The sequence below is a fragment of the Rhineura floridana genome, chromosome 1 (assembly GCF_030035675.1).
Source record: "Rhineura floridana isolate rRhiFlo1 chromosome 1, rRhiFlo1.hap2, whole genome shotgun sequence".
In the NCBI taxonomy this organism is placed as follows: Eukaryota; Metazoa; Chordata; class Lepidosauria; order Squamata; family Rhineuridae; genus Rhineura; species Rhineura floridana.
This window is the reverse complement of record NC_084480.1, coordinates 117,753,649-117,769,440: the sequence shown is the minus strand read 5'-3', so window position 1 is coordinate 117,769,440 and position 15,792 is coordinate 117,753,649. Positions and strand designations below refer to the sequence as shown.

The 15,792-nt window shown below is 42.8% G+C and overlaps 1 protein-coding gene across 17 annotated transcripts in view; it reads right to left on the bottom strand.

Annotated features, from left to right (window-relative positions):
• Positions 1-15,792, bottom strand: part of CCDC171 (coiled-coil domain containing 171) — a 311,338-nt gene that overhangs the window by 174,790 nt on the left and 120,756 nt on the right. For 16 of the 17 annotated variants that reach the window (XR_009763232.1, XR_009763234.1, XM_061630303.1 and 13 more), the window contains 3 exons: positions 14,864-15,090; positions 14,057-14,239; positions 12,156-12,341 (listed from right to left, as the gene is read on the bottom strand). Coding sequence is in view for 15 of the 17 variants with exons in the window: in XM_061630303.1 (XP_061486287.1) it covers positions 12,156-12,341; positions 14,057-14,239; positions 14,864-15,090 (596 nt within the window). In the remaining 2 variants the exon portion in view is untranslated. The remainder of the gene's footprint in view (positions 1-12,155; positions 12,342-14,056; positions 14,240-14,863; positions 15,091-15,792) is intronic. The other variant, XM_061630323.1, reaches the window with a different exon arrangement.

Below are 15,792 nucleotides of genomic sequence, written 5' to 3'. Positions count from 1 at the left end.
AGAGAGGACACTGAGAGAATGGACGACAGAGTGGACGCATGTCGACGTAGAGTGTTGGGTCGAAGTCCCATCATAAAGCCACTATGGAGAAATTGGAGCACCTGATGCACAGTGGCCTGGGATGGATCATGGTGGTGGGACTGACACCACTTGGAGAAAGCCACCCAGGTATGTTGATAAATACAGGTGGTAGATGGTCTTCTCGAGGCCAAAATAATATCAATCACAGCGTCAGACAGTCCAGCTGACCTCAAATGTCCCCGTTCAAACGCCACGCTATTAGATTGAACCAAGTAGGGTCCTGGTGCAGTACTGGACCCTGGGATAGAAGGTCTGGCGTTACTGGAAGTGTCCAAGGATCCATCATTGACATTGCCAGAAGATCTGAAAACCACGGTCGGCGTGGCCAAAATGGTGCTATCAGAACCAGCTGTGCCTTTTCGGTTCGCGCCTTCCTCAAGGTTTTGGCTAACAATGGTATGGGAGGAAAGGCGTACAATAGACCGTCTGGCCACGGTGTTGTCAGAGCATCCACTGCTTCTGCTGTTGAGTCCAGGTATCGGGCAAAGTACCTGGGAAGCTGGCAATTGCGACTGGAGGCAAACAGGTCGACTGATAGGGCGCCGAAGCGACACTGGAGACGATGGAAAATGGCTGGATGAAGTTTCCATTCTCCTGGAAAGACCTGTTGTCTGCTGAGCCAGTCTGCTGTCACATTCCAAATCCCTCTGAGGTGCTCTGCTTTCAGGGATTGTAGATGTTGTTCTGCCCAGACAAAGATGAGGGAGGCTAAGTCCTGCAGAGGACGAGACCTGGTGCCCCCCCTGTCTGTTCAAATGTGATTTTACACACGTGTTGTCTGTTCGAATGAGCACATGATGCAAAGGGAACAGAGACTGAAAATGACATAGAGCCAAGTGGACAGCCTTTAGTTCCAGCCAGTTGATGCTTTGGGATTGCTCTGTGTTGGACCAAACCCCCTGAACGTACTGGGAGTTGCAGTGGGCTCCCCAACCTATGAGGCTGGCATCTGTGGTTACAATGGTTCTGCGGGGTTCTCTGAACGACATGCCCTTGGAGAGGTGTTGAACCTTGGTCCACCAGCGGAAGGAGAGGCGCAGTACGGGGCTCAAGCGAACGTTGCGATGGTTGGAGCTGGCAATGTCTTTTTGAAAAGGCAACAGAATCCATTGAAGGGGCCGAGTGTGGGCTCGAGCCCATGGCACAATGTGGATTGTAGATATAAACATCCCGAGCGCTCTGGCGAGAAGCATGACGTCTGCGGATGTTTGTTGCATCAGGGACCTTGCGATGCTTGTGATGGCAGTGATGCGATCTGGAGCCAGGAAGAACATTGCCTGCAGGGTGTCCAACATTGCCCCTAGATGTAGTAGGTGTTGGGTTGGTTGGAGATGGCTTTTGTCAAAGTTGACAAGCCAGCCGTAGGCCTGCAAAACATTGAGGGTGATCATTAAATGATGATGAGCCAGTTCCTCCGACTTGGCCCGTATTAGCAAATCATCCAAATATGGGTAGATATGAACCCCTTGGGTCCGAAGGTAAGCCACTAGGATGAGTAGTACCTTGGTAAACACTCTTGGAGCAGAGGAGAGGCCGAATGGCATCGCTCTATATTGAAAATGCTGGTGGCCAAAGGCAAACCGAAGAAACTTTCTGTGGGCTATGCAAATGGGCACATGGAGATACGCTTCCTTAAGGTCGATAGAAGCCAGGAAGTCTCCTTCATGCAGACTCTCCGTAATGGAGTGGAGTGATTCCATTTTGAACCTGCGATATGTTACAAAACGGTTGACAAACTTGAGGTCCAATACCGCCCTCCATGATAAATCTCGTTTTGGCACAGCAAATAGGAGGGAGTACACCCCTTCCGACCTCTCAGTTGTGGGAACTGGCTCTATCGCCGCTATGTCCAAGAGGTGGTGTATAGCTGTCTGCATAATGTTGTGCCTGGCTGGTGCCCTTGGGCAAGGAGACGGGTGGAATCTGTATGATGGGGTTGCCCAGAACTCTATGGTATAACCATAACTGAAAAGGTCCCTGATCCAGGAGACCTTAGTAAGGCGCAGCCATCGACCTCCAAAATTAAGTAATCTGCCACCTATGGGGAGGGCGTTAAGACTACTTGCGTAGGCGAGGGCCTTCCTTATATGAGGACGATGAGTTGCCCCTGCGCCCTTGGTACTGACCTCTGCCCTGGAAGTGTCGGTTCCAGGAGCCCCTGAATGCGTTGGGGTCATAGGGTCTGAAGTCGCGGCCTCGTCCTCCTGGCCGTGTTCCTCGAAAGGGCTGGTTAGAACAGAAGGAAGGGAATCGCCTGAAAGGCCTGTGGTCGCTGTTCTTGACTGTGGCCAGAACCGGTTTGTGGGCGTCTTTTGGATCAACCAGAACTGCCTTTAGAGCTTCCTCGCCGAAGAGTAGAGATCCGGAGTAAGGAGCCCTGGACAGATTCAATCTGGCCGCTGAATCAGCTTGCCAGTGGCGAAGCCAGAGGGTGCAACGAGCGACTATTTGAGCCGTCATGGCTCGTGCCCCTAATTGAGTGGCATCCAAAGTGGCATCGGCCACAAAAGCTGCTGTCTTACGCAATTTCAATAGTGCTCTTCTGAGGGTGACAGGATCAGGGTTAGCATCCTCTAGAAGGTCATCCATCCACATCATAGATGCTCTGGAGAAGATGGAGGCTGAAGCGGAGGCATGCATGGCTAGGGCAGTGGCCTCGTGATTCTTGCGGAGGGCGAAGTCTATTTGTCGCTCAGTAGTGTCTTTTAGGTGGGATTCCCCTTCCCTGGATAAAAGCGATCGTGAAACGAGGCGAGCGATTGGTTCATCTATGCCAGGGACATCTAACTTGGTGGCAGAGTCCGGGGCTAGGGCGTAAAGTCTGTCAGCCAGGTTCTTGAAGCGTCGAGCTTTGAGTGGATGGGCCCATTCTTCAGAGGCTAATTTGGTAATTGGGTCCGGCACCGGGATGTAGTGTTCAGTAGGTGCAGGGGATTTGAGGACCTTGGCCCCTTTGATAGCTGGGGCGGGCGAAGTTGAAGGCGCAGTCTGGAGACCAAGGGTATTAACTACCCTGCGTGCTAGCGGCTGATAGTCTGAGGTATTAAACAAGCGATACGATGTATCCTCCTCATGATCTGAATAGTCGCTCCAGTCGTCTCCTTCAACATGGTCAGTGAAAGTTGACTCCTCCGCATACGAGACTTCGTCCGTACATCTGCCTCTGGCTACATCAAAGGGATCTGGTGAACCGGAAGAATGAGCTTCATGGCACGCACGTTGGACCACGTTAAGTGGAGGTATGGCAGGAACTTGTGGTAGTGACTGCATTTGGGTGAAAAATGCCAGCATGGCTTGAAGTTGGGAGAGGAAATCAGGAGACAGCTGCAGACCGGATGTGGCAGATGTATGTGCCTGAGGAACTATTGGAACAGATGTTTGGGGCGGTAAAACGGAGGGAGGTTCGTTAGGCGAACATGGGGGAAAGCCAACAAACTCTTCCTCGTCAGAGGCAGCAGCAGGGGAATGGAGAATATCGCTTATGTGTGCCTGTGCTGTGGTGGTGGTTGGCACAGAGACATAACGTGGGCGCTTTGGTTTACTATGGCTGGAAAGATGTTTTGTCTTAGCCAGTGCTTTGGTATGTCTGGTCTTAGTCGTGTTAGGATGTTGTGGCTTGGCTGATTGTGGCATGCCTGGCTGATCTGGCACCATATGGGTTGATGGCGACATGCCTGGCTGTTCTGCCATCTTATATTAACTTGGGTGCAGTACACTGCCACGGAGGGGGCAGAATGTAAAGACCCGAACTGGCACAGCGTACTACCACGGAGGGGGTAGGATACACTGGCAGATGGCGAAGTGCACTGCCACAGAGGGGGCAAAATGCACTGAGGTATCAGCGTTAATGTAATATAGGCTGTTTTAGAGTTGGTACACTCAGATTAGTGCTGTAGGCTGGGTTTCAGGTTTGGTTCACGACCTCAGAGGGGGCAGGACCAATATAAATCAGATTTAGTACAAATCAGCCACTAATAGTAAAGCTCCAGCCTTGATAATACAATCCAGCCACTAGGATTAAAGCTCCAGCCTTGAGAATACAATCCAGCCACTAGGATTAAAGCTCCAGCCTTGATAAAATAATCCAGCCCACTAGGATTGGAGCTCCAGCCTTGATAATATAATCCAGCCACTAGGATTACAGCCACAGTAAAATTGTGTGTAAATCAGCCCTGTGTAAGTCTGTCTGCAGCACGTATACAACACACATACGGATACATAGCCTGCAGGGGAGGTATCCGATGGTTAATAAGGGTAACAAAAAAGGCGGGAAATTTGAATTCAAAAAATGGCGCCAGAAAAAAAAGAGCGGGAAAAAATGAACAAAAATGGCGGAGAGAGAAGGAGCAATGGCGGCCGTCTGGAAACGAACTGGGGGAAGGGCTGCCCCGCACAGTCTCGCCGGAGGAGCCGCAGGGCCGATAGCCCTACTAGCGGCTCTAAAAAAACCCAAGGAGGAAACAGGCAGGAGGGGAAAGGCAGCCACCGCCGCCGTCTGCAAAGCTCTTCGCGGTGGGAAAATTAAAGCCACGGAGCGAGGGTGAGCTCAAGTAAAAGCGCTACTGAGAGATCCGCAGCCACCGGCTTCAGGGGGCGAGATCGGACCCGGGCAGGCTAAAAAAGGTGACGGGGTAACGCCGGGAGCCGCAGCCGCAAGCTCCCGCTGAGATCAGAAGAACCGCAGCCGCGGTTTTTCTGAGAGCGTCACGGAGCGCGGCTAAATGCAGCCCAGCAAGGCAAGCCGCTAGCAGCCGCAAGCTCCCGAGGGAAGCGGCAGAGCCCAGGAGAAGAAGAAAAGCTTTAAAAAAGGGGCGAAAGGACGAAGAGAATCTGCAGCCGCGGTCTCTCTAAGAGCTGGGGAGTAATCCAACAGAGGAAATAAACTGCCCAGGTAAGGGAAAAAGTTCCCCAAGAAAAGTCCCCAGAAATCGGATAAGCAGTTAAACACATTTAAACACAAGACGGAGGGGAGGAGGACACTTGGGAGACACACAAGAAACAATACCTCCACACCCTGTCAAACAAACACACAAACAAACACCAAAAAGAACTTAGCTAAATGCTACGCTATATAGATCTCAATCTTGTTCGTACGAAGGCAAGAATGAACTGGGGAGTGGGAGGGGCCTGACGCCCCTAGTCTTGACTTCAAAGACATTCTTGCCTTCGCACGATAGGTGGAGCTAAAACCCGTTGTGATGGCCGGACTCATAGGGAAAATAGTAGTACTTTCCTGGTGATGTTACATAGCAGGAAACAAGCAGGATTGTGGCATGTTAGTGATTGGCCAAGGTTTTTCAAAGCAGAAAGTTAACACAGATGCTACAAACACACAAAACAGGCAGAGAAATAAAACACTGTCATGTTGAATGTGAACTACTGGTTTTTTTATGAATGAAGAAATAGAGAGGTGTTCAGGAATTACTGAAAGAAGAGCAGGTAGAAATTCTGGGTTAAAATCCAGTCTGTATAAATTATTTAAGTGCTGAGAAAATACGTTATACAAAACTTTTTAAACAACTAAAACCTTTAACTAATTAATGAATTATGAAATTTAGTCTCCCTACAATTCAGAAGGGATCTCTCTCTCTCTCTCTCTAGCTTCCTTTAACATGATAAATTTGATTAACAGTTTACTATTAACTTGTACACTAATGAATAATCAGCTACATTATGTTCTTTAATGAACAACAGCTTTTAATTTAATAGATACAGTGTTTAGAATTGCTCCTTCTTGCCAAAGTGACAACATGGATGCTGGCAAACAACACCATCCCTTTGAGTATTCTAAATCTCGCTGCTTTCTCTAGGGGAAAGGAAAAGGAAACACTCATGGGAATCGATGAATGAAAGCTCCAAATTTATTTTCTGAATTTACAATGAATATATCCACAGTTATTCTACTTGAGCATTAGCCTTATATCAAACCTCTTTGATAAAAAAAATGTTATCGGTGATGTACAAGTTTCAAACTGCCAAGTTTCAAACACACTTGGTGACAGACTGAATACTCTTAAAATTATGCAGCTTTCCCCAGAAATAAATCTTGCATATAAAAATTCTGGGCTATATGACTGTTAAGGTTATGTTGTATGCTGTTTCCATGCTCACAGCACCAGTAAATAACTTAATTGGGTAGTGCAGGGGAAAATCTAGAAGCCTGGGATGGGTAACGATATGTTATGATACGAAACAGGTACATATCTTGTACCTGTTTCAATGGCTTTATGCTATGAAGCGGTCTATAAAATTGTATAACAACAAGAAGCTACAGGGAAGGGCCATAGTGGTAGAGCACCTGCTTTGCATGCAGAGTGTCCCAGGTTCAACCCCAGCATCTCTAGATCGGGGTGAGACAAACCCCTGTGTGAAATCCCGAAGAGTTGCTGCCAGTGAATACTGAGCAGGAGGGTCCAAGAGTCTAAACGTGGCTTCCTATCTTCCACATATACAAATTACAAGTGGCAAAATTGCACCCCAATCCATAAAAGCCACTTTGAGCCACAAAATGTTTGCAGAAGCATGTTATATACTAAGTTATGGAAAACAGTGGCTAGTATTCCAAAGCGGAAGGACAATCGCTAAGAACACTTCCGAATGCTCTCTTGCAGTCTTAACTTAATACACTGATGGTAAATTTTAGAGGGCATTTTCAGTTGACCTTGTAGATTGTGTTGATGCACACAGTTAAATGCAGTCTCTAGTTATGGTGGACCCAAACCTCTTAAGACTGTATGGATCATGGGTAAGGGGCATCTTGAATTCAGCACAGAAACTACAGGGAGCTAGTGTGAACCTCATCACCCATATCTTAAGTGTGTGAGCATGTGCACATGCACATGCGCACACATAGTGTAAAAATGAACTCTTTGCTATCAAACTGCATTATCAACCCTGCTACAGGATTCCAAACAGCCATTTGCAGCTTTCATACTCTTCTTGGAAGTATATTATATTGCCCTGGAATTTTGCATTATGAGGTACGTTAAGGGCAAACTAAGTTGTAGACTGAGCTATTGTCTCAGACTGACTTGTGAAACTGAGACTTAGGGAACATGACTGCATCAGGCAACGTCCTTCACCTTGTCCCCCTCCCTTCTCACACATAACTACCCCCAGTGGTTTGTGATGTGTGACCATCACTAACCAAGTTAAAACAAAATTGCACACAATCCTAAACTCACACCAACAATGTGGTTGAAGGAAATTCACAAATAAAACAGCAGGAATGAGCATGCACAATCCCAGACCAATTCCTAAGATGACAGAAGCAGTTTCTGTGTTATTGTTTTATTTGTAATGCTGCATTTCAAGCAAGTTATAACTCCAATAATCTTCAGTGTTGACCATATCTGCATATTTTTATACTTTACACACCACATTTTTGAAATCAACATTTGACACCCCCCTCCAAATTAGAGAACATTAATCTATTTTTATTGATAGATGGGTCTTCCAATCTTTCACCAAAAAAAAAAACATTGACAGAGCAATGCAAACCTAAGTTCCACTGGGATGAGAGAGCTTGGATTTGGTGGATCTGATGCTTTCCTAGTCAAGCTGGGGCTCAACCAGGGCTACACTGGGGTAACTCCCTCACTGTGGTTGAGCTGGAGATATGCTGGGATATATCTCTCATTCTAGCTCAGCTGGGGCTCAATCAGCAGAATTTAAGCTGACAGAATTTAAGCCAATGAAAATTAAGTCAGTGCAAGTCCCTAAAAAGGGCTGTTCCAGCTAAGAGGTGACAGATAAGTATTCCAAACCCTGTTCAGCTTGGTCATGCAACCTACGGCTCAGTTCTCAAAACCTGGGCCCACAGCTGAGCTGGCAATAGCCCCTTCTAGAGACTATTGCCAGCTCAGTTTGGAATAGGGGGTAATTTAAGCCAGCCAAAGTTGTGCCATGTTAGGATTGCTCAGTCTATCTCATGTCATTTTAATAAAAGGATTTTATGCATCTTGGGGCAATAGAGTAGTGGAATTAAGAGGAAAACAAAGAGATCTCTTTTTCTGGAACGAGCTTAAATTTAAAAATTAAAATCAACTGAGGACAAAGTCAAATATTTAATGTCACTCCTACAATGTGTGTAGTAAAAACAATACTCTGTATTTGCTACCCCATTGCATTAGATTTGCCATGTAAAGAAGGCAACTTTGTTAAAAAAGAATTAAAAGATAGTATTACTGAAGTACCCTTGAATGTATGAAAGTTGTGCTCTAACTATGTTTTTATTATGCTGAGATCTTTGGAAAGAAAGTTTGTACTAACTGACAGGATGTACAACGCTGTGCTGGGCCCTATTCGCAAGACACTGCTGCAAATATTCCATTTATCTCCATGGAACATTCTCATTGAAATGAAATACACAACTGTGTCTGGTGGATTGTTTCCATCCACTTTGCAGAATTCTTTGTCCCAGAACTTCCCCTATGCCTAGCCTTCAGACATCCAGTTAGGATGCTGTTACTTCAGAATGTTTTTGGCTGAGGCTATAACTGTTCAGTCCTCTTATCAGTTTGCTCAGGTTTTGCTAGTTCCCTGTTTGGCATTTTATCTATAATGATGATGGGTTTTTTTACATGTTTATGATTGAGGGTGTGCTTGCTTGATTTGCTGCAGAGAAAAAAATGGGTGAAATGTTTTTAATAAATAAATCTTACCAAATAAAACCCTTTTCAAATAATAATTATGAACATACTTTTTATACAACATGAATGATCATAGATTCTAGAAAGAAGTAGAAGTTTCCAGTACTTGTGGATAGAGAAAACTCAAATTACTCATATAGTCTTAAAACTGTATACAGTAGATGCTGTTCCCATAAGCAGCAACTCTTTTTTGGGAGGGGGGGCAAAAGGAAACTACTATCTCTTCTCACCTAATAAAAGCAATAGTCTAAGAACAGTGCTTAGCTCTGACTGACCTTGAAACATAATTGGCAAGCATGCATGTCTCTACGGTATATGCCATTGGGTAGATAAAAAATATATGGGATTATAATCAAAACTGATAAAGCTTCAAAGTTAATCAACAGTCTACTTCTTGAGAATAATTCTACTTCATGAGAATAACAATGTTATACTGTATTGTGTAATTGCTAATATATGTTGCATGACTTTCAAACCAAAGTGTAAAATATGCAACTGTAAACTATATTAGTTGATGCCTTTATTAGTATTTCCCTTCAATTGTGAATTCTTTAAAATCACTGCAAAGCCCTTAATAGCGAATTTGAAAAACTGAGTTGACAAATAATCAAAATGTGCCATTTTAGTGTTTTGTACATATATGAATCCATATCTTTTGTATGTCTGTTGCATACACTTACAATTACTTTTTCCATGTCAATTTGTTTCAATGTTTCATAAGATGCAATACAAAATGAAATGAAATGAAATCATGCTTGGAGAACCTATGACCTGGTTCTCATTATATGGTAAGCCATAGTTCACAGGGACTGCACAAATATGCTGGCTCCTGGAGAGGAGCTCACACCCACTTTGCTCCTCCCCCGTCCATTTTAGGTCAGTATGGCAGCTAAGCCAAGGTTTGGCTTAGTTCTCTTCTCCTTAACCTTGAGCTGTAGCTAAGGGTTGTTCTTGGCTTCAACTCATGGTTAGGGAGGAGAGAGCTTAGACCAGACCCCAGGCCCAGACAACACACTAAGCCAAATTTTGGCATAGCTGCCATGGTGCACGCAACCAAATGTCTGGGGAGGAGCAAAGCAGCTGTAATATCTTCCCTAGAAGCCCATTCGTTCACACTAAGCCATGGTTTTGGCTCAGTGTTACATGTGAACATGGCCTAAGTATCGATATGTGTTCTTAATTTTCTTTTTGAAAATGAATGAACATTTGAACATTATTTAAAAGTTTTTACTACTGGCAAGATTTATATCCTTACTGTACACCATTTAGATATTTTAAAAATATTAAGTAGTTTATAAAAGCTTTAAAATAAAATAAAATATCCTCCCTTCCTATAAAATATTAACCACAGCTTGGGTACTTCACACAGCTGCTTCTGTACTTCCTTGAATCTCTGATTTACTTATCCAACCAAGGTTAATTGAAAACTAAATTAAAACTTTCAGAAAAATCATGCAATAAATTCCTCTGAGACTTGCACAGTTCATGTGGAAGTGGTGCTCTTCTAACTCTCCTGTCTAAAAACTGAGGAAAAGGTAGTATGGACAAAGTGGCATCCCATCTATCGGGAGACCTCTTTTGGGAGAGCACTTTGTCACAGCGCAGACTTCAACTCTACTTCCAAGCACCTCTGCCATGGGGAAAGACAGCCAAAAGTCTTGGCTTGGCTCTACGCCACCAAAGAGGTGTCATTAGTGACACTAACATGATGGCTCCAGTAACAGTAGCTTGCTGTACTCAGACTTCCTTCTCTTTACACTGTCTGAACAAGAGAGAAAGCAGGCATATTGGAGAGAGCTATCCACAGCTACAGGAAGAAAGTCATTGCTGGCCCTGTATACTTATTGCAATGCAGAGGGGAAAAGTTTATCAGCACCTTTTACATATTAGAATGAGGAAATAGCATACCTAGTTGTGTACAAATGTGCATTGCCTATATCTCCATATGAAATATATGCACATTGGATAAAATATTGGAACTGTACAGTAACTATCCATCATCCTTTATTAAAAAAACGAACAGAATGCATTCATTCAAAATTATCCAGACTGCTCCCACCAGTGTGGCAGTGTTCCCAGAGCCAAGATCTGCTCAGGGGATGCTTTTGCTGGCAGAGGGGGGACTCTGCTTTTGCAGCTTCCTTTCCCCCTTTCATCCTGCAGTGCCACCTCCCATGCTGTTCCGGAGGGCTGGGGAACCCTCTGGGACAGCGTGGGAGGTGGTGCTAGGGGTGGAAGGGGGAAATCCTCAATAGCTCCCTCTCTCGCACTCTGCCAGTGGGATCCCTCCACTAGATCAAAAGTATTCCATGGATGGAAGGTGCCTTTCCTCATATGGAAGCTAAATAAGTAGTAGTTGTGACATAACTGTTTGGAGAGGCTGGCCCAAATTCAACTATTGGTCCAACTAACTTTTCCCTGACTTTGTGCAGATGAAAAATTAAGTAGAGTGTAAGGAACAGGAGCTGGCCATGGGAAGGCACACCTCGTCTTCTCCCTTGTTCCCTCTGCTCTGCCTGCTCTAGCCAAATTATATGCAATGCCAATTTTTGAAGCCCTAAAGGGCCTGGGACCCAAATATGTGCAAGAATATCTGGGCTCCTGTTGGGAGGAAGGGTGGGATAGAAAGGTAATAAATAATAAAAGAATGCCTGCTTCCCTATCAACCTGCCTGTGCTTTAAGATCAGCAGATGAAGCCCTCTTGGTGGTCCTAACACAAGATAAAATAAGTGGTGTGGGACCCAGGGAAGGGCCTTTTCAAGTGATGGCTCCTCGCATGTGGAACTGCCTCCCTACTGAAGTGCATCTGTCCCCATCTCTTTTATAGTTTTAGGCAGCTGGTTAAGATACACACTTTTGGGCAGGAGTATAGAGGAGCAACCCAATTAGATAAATGGAAGAATGCTACTACTGTTAGTAAATTGCTACTTAGTGTATGCTGTATATTTTAAGGACTGAGTTATTTTATGGATTTAATTGATTCTTTTATATTATTTGACTTTGTAAACTACCCTGTGGCTTGTGCGAAAGTATATAAATTGCCTAAGGGAAAAACTAGGGCTAAAATGAACTCCTAAGCACATTTCAAATCTCTATGTCCATTTGTTGGGGTGCTCAGGGCTGCTTGTTCCTTTCCTGAGCCAACAATATGCAGACACTATATATATTTTCTTCAGCTGATATAAATGCCTTAATTTTAAGAGAGAAAAAGATACTGCTGTCCATTTTGATGCAGACCAATGTGTGTCAAAATGCTATCTCTACCAATGTGAATTCAAGACACTTCCCCACCTTGAGACAATATTCAGCAGAATGCCTCAGTGTGTCTCTACATGAGGTGTTCTTCTTCTGAAGACTGCAAAACTGAAGTCTTGTACAGGAGCAAAAATAGCATCTTTATTTTTGAAGAAATAGCACCCTACCTTGACAGCTTCACCAAGAGTTTGGTTTTTGTCTGCTTCTTCACAGGAATGCACTTCCAGCTTATATTGCAACTCCTGCAGCTGCTGTGCCTGTTCGTTCAAAAGCATTTGTGCCTGCTGCTCCCGAAGTAATGCATTATTTAGCTCCTCACATGCACTTTCAAACCTCTCGTGGGTGATCAATTTCTGATAAAGGAAATAAATTGTGTTCTGTCATGAAACAGCGGCATTGTTTATAGACTTGACTTTCAGTATTCTACTTGTCAATATGCAACCTTCTAATGCAAAAGTTTTAAAACACTCAATAGATTGGTCCTAGCCAGGACCATTACACAGTGCTAATGCCCTGTGATTTTTATTCATCAGATCTCCTCAAAAACCTGGAGCATAAGTACATGTATAAGAAAAGCTTTTCTTTCAAATGACTACTGATCAAACAGATCATACAACTGAGTCAGAAAACTATTTTCACCAAAGAAGCTAATTTGAAAAAGATACCACATTGTTTCAAATCTCTTGCCTAAGCACAGAGCCATGTATATAGACTAAAACAAGACCAATGCCGCAATACATGTTTTAGAAAAAACAGAAGCAAAGCTATTGAAAATTAGCACTTACCCATCCAATTTAAATTTAAATATTGCGAAAGGTGACCTAATAAACAAAAACTGATAGAAGCTAGAAACCTGTTTAGTTAATTAAAACAGCTAGTTCAGGAAGTAAAACTACTATTTAAGTTGGAATAAGATCCAAGCTTTGAGGTAGAGTTACAAAAGAGTAATTTTCTATCTCCATCTACTGACAAGAGGGCTTTCTACACATGTGCCAATACAGACTGTAGATTTTAAAAAAAGTTAAAAATGCAAAAAGTCAAATACATTAGAAATGAACGCTTGGGGGAAACTTATAAAACAGACTCAGCTAAAGCAATTACTGTCTTGTACATACTTTATTCTTCCTGGTTGTTTTTAAAAAATCCCCACCCTTCTTTCATTAACAAATTAAATGATTTCCAAAACAGAAGAGATGGTCATTTTCACAGGTCACGGCAACTATCGAACTGAAGGAATCTTACAGATCCAGCAAACCTACAGACCACTGAGGAAGTGGCAAGATCACCAGTTCCCTGAGGGCTTTTATACCTGTTACAGAATTCCTGTGTGGGATGCGTTTTCATGTAGAAATTAATATTTAACCTGAACTTAGCTTGCCAAATGTGACAACTGGACATGTGGAGTTTTCACTGCAAACATACCTTCTGGGAATCCACCAACGGCCACAATGTCCCATAGCTTGAACTTCACCTGGAAGCTGCATCCCCCACCCCCCAAAATAACACACTTCTAACACTGTGGCTTTCACACATAGCGATCTTAAGAGTTGCTTGTTAAATCTAACATAGAAGTGTCTTGCATGTAGGGATTTTTTAACTTGTGAAGCAGCACTGATTTTGTTCAACATTATATGGCTAGTAATAAAAGCAAAATGAGTACTCAGATCACTTTGCTTGAGTGACGTTAACATACAATTTGAGTTTCCAACTCTGGTTCTCCAGCAGCACAGTCATAATATTTAAAAAACCTGGGGGTGGGGGTGGGAAGAGGAGGGAGTTGGCTTTGTTGAACATCAAACATGGTTATTTACTCAGCCTAGTTTATCCTGTAACATAAAGAACTAATCATGTGGAAAGAACCACTTGTTTCTCCCCATTTAATATACCTTACAGCAGGAAGTCATTTACAAGACACAGTTTTTATGCGAGCGTGGGGGAAGGAGAGAATGTAAGAATAGATGGGTTTTATTATTTGGTTTTCTAAGGAATACTGAATGAAAATTGAGTAAAAAGAAACTTCTCCTTTAGATGAGGTTATCCCCCCCTTTTTTAAATCAAATATACTTACAGATTGCTTAAATGTATTTAATTGCTCTTGCAAGCTCTGCGCTTTGTCAGCCTCTTTCTTCATCTCATTCAAATTGCGTTTGAATTCCGTGAGCTCTAAGCGTAGTGACCGCCGTTCCACTTCTGCTGAATGTAGTCTTTGTGTAAATTCAAATATTTGCTTCTGCAAGGATGCTATGCTTTTCTGATAGTAAAGATGGAAATAATGTTGTTAGCTGTGCTGATTAGGCAATAAATCAATAGCATTTAATTCATGGGGAAATTAACACGAACCTCGCTTACTGAATTCACATAGAAAAGTGAAGCATTCTAAAACCTACTCTTGTACATTACTGAAACAATATATATACACAGAAGATGTTTTCAGAAAGTCAAAACCAGGAAGAGCGATATTTAAGGAAACACTTATTGTATTTTTGGTCGATGCAGCACATGTAATTTTGTAACAGCATCAACAACATCAGTGTGCTATGGGTGATATTTATAGTACTTTTAAAATTAAAATTATGAATTGCCCTTACAGGGGTATTTTTTAAAAAAAGGTTGTATACTGCCTTGAGTACTAAATGCCTGTAAATGAGGCTAAAAAGTTTGATTTTTTAAAAGACAAAGAAAAAAACTAATATCAAACTTTTGTGTGGTTTAAAGAATATAATCCCTTTCTTGCAATTCCTCAATTTTATTTATAAGGCTGAATATTCTGATGCTAAACAAACTGGGGGGGGGGAGAGATTTAAAATCTGCGACTATCTGAAAGCAAATTCACTGTGCACAATAGCTGTTGTATGGTAATCATATTCATACAAACCATAGCAGGGGCTCTATCATTTATGCCTTCTTTAAGAGCCTGTGCATTTATTTTATGGAGCCCACGAGCTAGTCTCTGAACCAAAGAGTCTTTCTCTATGTAGGTAATGCTCCTGCTGCTGTCCGTTGTAGCGACTTCCATCATAATACAAAGTTTGTCCATAAGTTTCGAAAAAGAATTCCTTGCTGCGCTGGTAAGTAAATGTCCTGAAAGCCATGAATTCAGATCTTAAAAAAGAAGAAGTAAAATTCACAAATCAAGTAGTTTTGGGCTTGCCCCTACCCACCCACTGAGTACATAAAAAAGATGGAAATGCTTCATATGGGAAATAATGAAACAATCTTCCAGGCATTTTACCACACAGAATGCCCCCCCCCCAAATATGGAAATAACCTAAGGCTCCAAACTAAGTAACTTTATTAGAGATTGAACCCCACTGAACTCAGAGGCATTTACTTCTGAGGGAACATGCATAGTGCATGACTGTTTAACAGCATCCCATTGTTCCTTGAAACAAGGTCTCCCAAAAATTGTTCTACAGAGAACGCTATATAAGCCAACAAACCCCATAATACTTCAAGTAGAGAAGTTTAGTCTATCGTCTACATATGCACTGATTCTATTCCATGTTGGGGTATGGTGTACTATAACTTTCTAGGTAAAGGTGTTAGATTTTTTTTAAAGAAACCAATGTGTTATGTCAATATACTTGAAACAGAAGCTTCATCTGTCAAATCCAAAGCCATTTATCATGGTAAACATCAGTCAGCTACAATTCTGGTGGCTGAAAGAGAATTCGTATCTAATCCCACCTTCACATAAACAAACACTTAATTCTGCTAACTGCCGGTGAAATTTCACATTCATATGCAAGGACAGACATTGGCTCAAGAGAAATAATGGTTTTGCAAAGGAGAATTGGTTTTATT